The sequence below is a fragment of the Lepidochelys kempii genome, chromosome 14 (assembly GCF_965140285.1).
Source record: "Lepidochelys kempii isolate rLepKem1 chromosome 14, rLepKem1.hap1, whole genome shotgun sequence".
In the NCBI taxonomy this organism is placed as follows: Eukaryota; Metazoa; Chordata; order Testudines; family Cheloniidae; genus Lepidochelys; species Lepidochelys kempii.
In genome coordinates this window covers 41,352,264-41,357,672 of record NC_136393.1, presented here as the reverse complement: position 1 = coordinate 41,357,672, position 5,409 = coordinate 41,352,264, and the positions used below count along the sequence as shown (strand labels likewise).

At 45.8% G+C, this 5,409-nt stretch overlaps 1 protein-coding gene across 1 annotated transcript; it reads right to left on the bottom strand.

Annotated features, from left to right (window-relative positions):
- Positions 1–2,731: 2,731 nt before the first annotated feature.
- Positions 2,732–3,670, bottom strand: LOC140904642 (olfactory receptor 2AP1). The gene has a single exon (XM_073327072.1). It carries the CDS (start codon positions 3,668–3,670, stop codon positions 2,732–2,734), a length of 939 nt encoding a protein of 312 aa, XP_073183173.1.
- Positions 3,671–5,409: the final 1,739 nt, after the last annotated feature.

Below are 5,409 nucleotides of genomic sequence, written 5' to 3'. Positions count from 1 at the left end.
TGCAAAAACAAGACAACCCTGAGTAGAGACTGAGGACATTAGGGTTGAAACTGCCCCACACACAATGTGTATCCCCATGTCGGGTAAAGACTGCGTATCATTACCCCTTTTTGACCAGAGTGACTAGGCAAAGTTTGGAGCCATGGGGATGTCCCCGTTGGAAGTAGAAATTGATGGAGTCTGGTATTTTCTTTGATCTCATTTATTGACAAGGAATGTACAAAGTCCAACTTCTCTGAATGCATGAGGAACCAAGAACAAAAAGAGCAGCTTCTTTGCTTACTGCCCCAAGTCTCGTTAGCCACCTCATTAGATCCAAACACTCACTTTTTCTAAGCTCGCACTGGGCTACTGCTTGGCTTTTTTCCCCTCTGTCTCTCTCTCTCTCTCAGCAAAGCCCTTCTGCCGACTCAGTCCAAATTCATGGGCAGGTTCACACACCTCTTTATCTTAGGCGGGGGGAAGGGGCTTCTGATTAACTCATCCTGACAGTTATGTGACTAGAAGGGTGTGTTCACACATCAGTTAGAATACATTTTTTTAACTCAACCATAACAAGGTTTTGTCCAGCTCCTGCTGCTGTAGCAAAGAGGTTGTGTCAACAAAAATCATTCACATCATTTATTTTATTTTGATAGCCATTAATCTGTTTAGGGTCTGATGCACAGGGTCTTAGGGAATGTCTACACTGCAAAGTAAGCCCAAACTCAGACTCAGGCTCGAGGATTTCACTCTGACAAACGCACATTCAACCGCCATTCTACACCTACTGAGAATGTAATTAAACCTTCTTTTGCCAGGGCCTCTGTGATCAGGATACTGTTTCATAAGCCCAGGCAAAAGAGGGTACATGGGATCCTCTAGAATAACCATGGGAATAGTAACTCCATTTATGACATTGTCATCTGGAATAGTGTTTCGGCCTGTCCATGAAGGTAGACGCCTGGCTGGCGGAAAACCCTGGCATCATGAACTTTTCCTGTGCAGCCCACGTTGGCGTCCATAAATTGGCTTCTGTGGTCCCCAGGGGCCTGCATACCCATGGAGTAGTACCCTTTGCAGTGTATGTACTCCTGCTCCTTGAGGAGGGCAAGCAATGGGCTCATGAGTCCCATCAGTGGCCCCAGTGCAGTGGGGAAACCCCATTCTCTCCAAGCCAGCAGCTACTTTGGGGATATTGTTTATGCCCCCACCTTTGGATAAACCACACACCTGATTGCCTCAGAAACCTCGGCCACCACTTTACCTTCCAGTCAACTTTCCAATCCCAAACTGGTTAGCAACGGACCTGTAGGACTCTGGGGCATAGAAACTCACTTTTGAACAGGAATAGCTTCCTTCACGTATATGTCATGGTGCTGAAGGGTCTGGGCTAGCTGCTCACAAGGCTCCAGAAATCTAGCTTTCTTTGTGAGCAAGTTCTAGTCATCCCAGATCCGCATGACTATGGGGTCCCACTGGTCTGTGCTTGTGGCCCTGCTCCAGAAGCGCCGGTCTACACAGGGGGCATTAGCAGCTCTCCCGAGAGCCGTGAGCACCATCAGCCAGTTTGAGTCTGACAGGTCTGTTTCACCCCCCCTCCTCCTCCGACAGGTGCCTTCTTCAGCAGGTCAGAAAATGCCCCCGAAACGTCCACCAGCACTTCATGGACTCTCTGCCCGTTTCCTGAAACAGGAGTGAAAGCACAAGCAAGACAAGTGCTTCAAACGCTGACTCCTCCCTGTTGCTGGCTCCAGCCGTCGGGCACGTGTAGACTCAAAAGACAACTCGGCCGGATGCCTTGGCAGGATGCAACAGCTTCCGGTAAAGTGCCACGGGATGGACAGCCAAGTTTTCCCACAGGGCATCACAAAGGGCTAGAACGGCTACTGCTGGGGAGGGTGCTAGGAAACCTGGCACAGGCTGGTTTGACTTAGGTTTGCGTAGTGCAACACAGATGCCTGAGCACTGGCATGAGGCCCGGGTCCAGAAATTCTAAACCTAAGCTTAATATGCAGTGTGGACGCTCAAGCCCAGGTTTACACCCACTGAGCCAACGGGTTCAAGTCCCGCAGACCCTAGGCTTACATTGCAGTATAGGCACATCCTTATGCCCCTTCTACCCATTGCAAGATGGCATATAGTACAAGAGTGGGAAGTCCAGTACAATCTTCCCAGATATAAACTTATGGAGCTTTTGGGAATCTAGGAGATCAAGGAGAGAGAAAATATTTGAACCAGCTAATTCCACCCACAGGGATCTGAGGCCAGTGCCAAGTAAAACATGGCATTTTCCCAACTCAGAGAGAGCAGAGAAATAGATGAAACACGTATCGGAAATCTCAAATGTCGCCATGTGGAGTATAGAGTGCAAGACAGTTAAGGTTTCCAATTAAGGCAGTAGCAAGTTTCAGCTTTAGCCATGAATGGGAATGTCATTATCACAAAATGTAGTATGTCCTCACATTCCCCAAAGCAGTTCACATTGGCATGAGCTAGGGCCCTACTCGATGTAAACTTTTCTTACTCATTGAGCCACATAGATTCCTTCACAGATCAGTGACTCCATCTGAATTCATTTGAGCAACATATATTAACTGGTTTCAGAGTAACAGCCATGTTAGTCTGTATTCGCGAAAAGAAAAGGAGTACTTGTGGCAACTTAGAGACTAACCAATTTATTTGAGCATGAGCTTTAGTGAGCTACAGCTCACTTCATCGGATATTAACTTCATCATATCACTTCATCATATTAACTGATGACTTTTCTCAGGGCCTCCTTCACCTCTTTGTTTCGCAGGCTGTAGATGAGGGGGTTGACCAGGGGAGTCAGGACTGTGTAGAAGACAGAGAACACTTTGTTCAGGGCTACCGGTGTATTGGTTTTTGGTAGCAGATACACAGTCATTAGGCTCCCATAGAAAACTGTAACCACAATGAGGTGAGAGGAGCAGGTGGAAAAGGCCTTTTGCCTCCCGGTGGTGGAAGGGATTCTCAGGATAGTAGCAATGATACAAACATAGGATGTCACAGTTAATAGAAATGGGCAAGGCGAGTCGAGGGAGGTGAGTATGAAACTAACCAGTGTGATCGTGTTCGTGTCACTGCAGGAGAATTTTAGCATTGGAGAAAAATCACAAAAGAAATGGTCAATTTCACTGGGGCCACAGAATGTTAATTGTGACATAAAACACATCATTATTACACAAGTTAGGAATCCGCTTATCCAAGACCCCCCTACTAGCTGGAGGCACAACCTGCTGTTCATCAGGGCTGCATAATGCAGGGGTTTGCATATCGCTAAATATCGATCATAAGACATTGCTGCTAGGAGATAGCATTCTGTAGCTGCCAAAAAACCAAAGCAATACAACTGTGCAAAACAGCCACTGACAGAAATGGTTCTGTCTCCAGTCAGGAGGCTGGCCAGCATCCTAGGCAGGATGGCGGAGGTGTAGCAGGTCTCCAGGCAGGACAAGTTCCCCAGGAAGAAGTACATGGGGGTGTGAAGGTGCTGATCAGCCACAACTAGCGCAATGATGAGGATGTTCCCAGACATGGTCACAATGTAGATCACTAGAAAAACTAGGAAGAGAAGGATCTGCAGTTCAGGGAGATCCCCAAACCCCAGGAGGATGAATTCTGTGATGACCGTTCGATTGTCCTCTTCTGCTTTCTCTATGAGGTGCATCTAGGTACAAATAAAAATACTAAAACTCAGAGGTGGGACTTTCAAAGGCACAAACATCCCATCAACTTAAGCAAGGGCAGAAGGACAGATATCCAGAGGCATTTAGGCACCCAAAGTTGCAGATAGACGCCTAGTGGGATTTTCAACAGTATTTAGGCAACCTAGATTTTTAAAGCTATTTAGTTGCTGCGGCACTCAGCATCACAATGCCCAAGCCTAACTCACTTTTTCCCAGATTTAGGCACCAAGGAGTTTTCATTCTATTGACAGCCAATGGGATTTAGACTCCTCCATGCCTATATCCCTTTTTAAAATGGAATTTAGGCTCCTCAATCAGTTAGGCATTGTTGCAACACTGAGCTCAGCAACCCCAAATAGCTTAAAAAATCTGGGCCTGAGGGCTTTGCTGAATCAGGACATTAATTCAAGCTAAGCAGAGCCTCGAAGGATCTGCTGTTCCTCAAAGGATGGTAGCCACTGGGAAGTTTTAGACCACACTAAAAAGGTCAGCAGAGCTAAGAGTGAGTAAAGGAATTGCTTTAACAATAACGATCTTGCAGCCTTTCCTCACATGAATAAATCCACGAGGTCTAATTCTGATCTCACAAACTGTTTTTTTGCAATATTAATTTCTGCTAGAGATCCTCCCATTTTACAGCTTCCCAGGTGAGATCAGAATCAGGAGCTGTAAATTCCGTGTACATGTACATCCTACATGCTATGTATTTTATTTTTAAATAACGGACTGGCTGCACTGAATATATATTAATTATTATTATTATTTTAATGGGAATTGGGGGTCCAAATTCCTTAAGTGGGATAGACAGAGGAGTAGGTGTGGTTGATCTACTTTGTAATCTGGAAGAACACTGCAAAGAGATGATGCAGTGCTCAATGCCTCCCGACAGCTCTTGAGAGCTCTCAGCTGACACTCCGGTCAGTGGAGGAAAGGCTCTGCTGAAGACAACCAGCAGCTACAGGGTCAGGAACATGCACAGAACTTCCACTTTATGGGAAATCCAGAAGGACATTTTGAAAACAACTGAGGAAAGGAGTGAGAATCCATGTGAAAGAGGTGAGTTGTCAGGGAGACAGAAAGGCATGCAAGCCCTGTCTTAAGGGGTGGGGGATGGGAGATAAAAGCTATGAGAATTGCCCTGGGTACTGTTATGCTCACAGCATACAAACAGGGAAGTTAGATTAATACATCAAATACTCTCTCTGGAAGGTTGCAATGGAACATGACTTTATTGCATAAAATCCAGAACCCTAATGCACAAGAACCAAAACCTGAGAGAGAAAAAGCAGGCTGCTCCCTATGGCAGAGAGACCCAACTCACCCAACATTGCTCTAGGCTGGCTCTTTCCAGACTGACTGCTGAAAGACACTGATCTCATGCTTCCCTACAGAGCCCCCTGGTTTGAAAGCAGGACCAGGAGAACCCTTGAGAGTTTAAAGTGAGAGCATATAATTTTAACACAGTTTTCAATACACCACAGATGCCATAGAAACAGAGGGAAAGATACAGGCAAAGAGAGAGAGAGACCGACAGACACAGAGAGACACATGCAGACAGACAGAGAGACATCAGACAAATAGAGGGAGATGTGTGAAACACCCCTATTTAACATTAGAGATGACGGATTATTTTTCCTTCACAGAAATGTTTGACTTTTTGTGAAAAAAATTGACAATCAAAATGTTGTGGCTGAAAACTGAAAATTTTCCACCAGAAGCT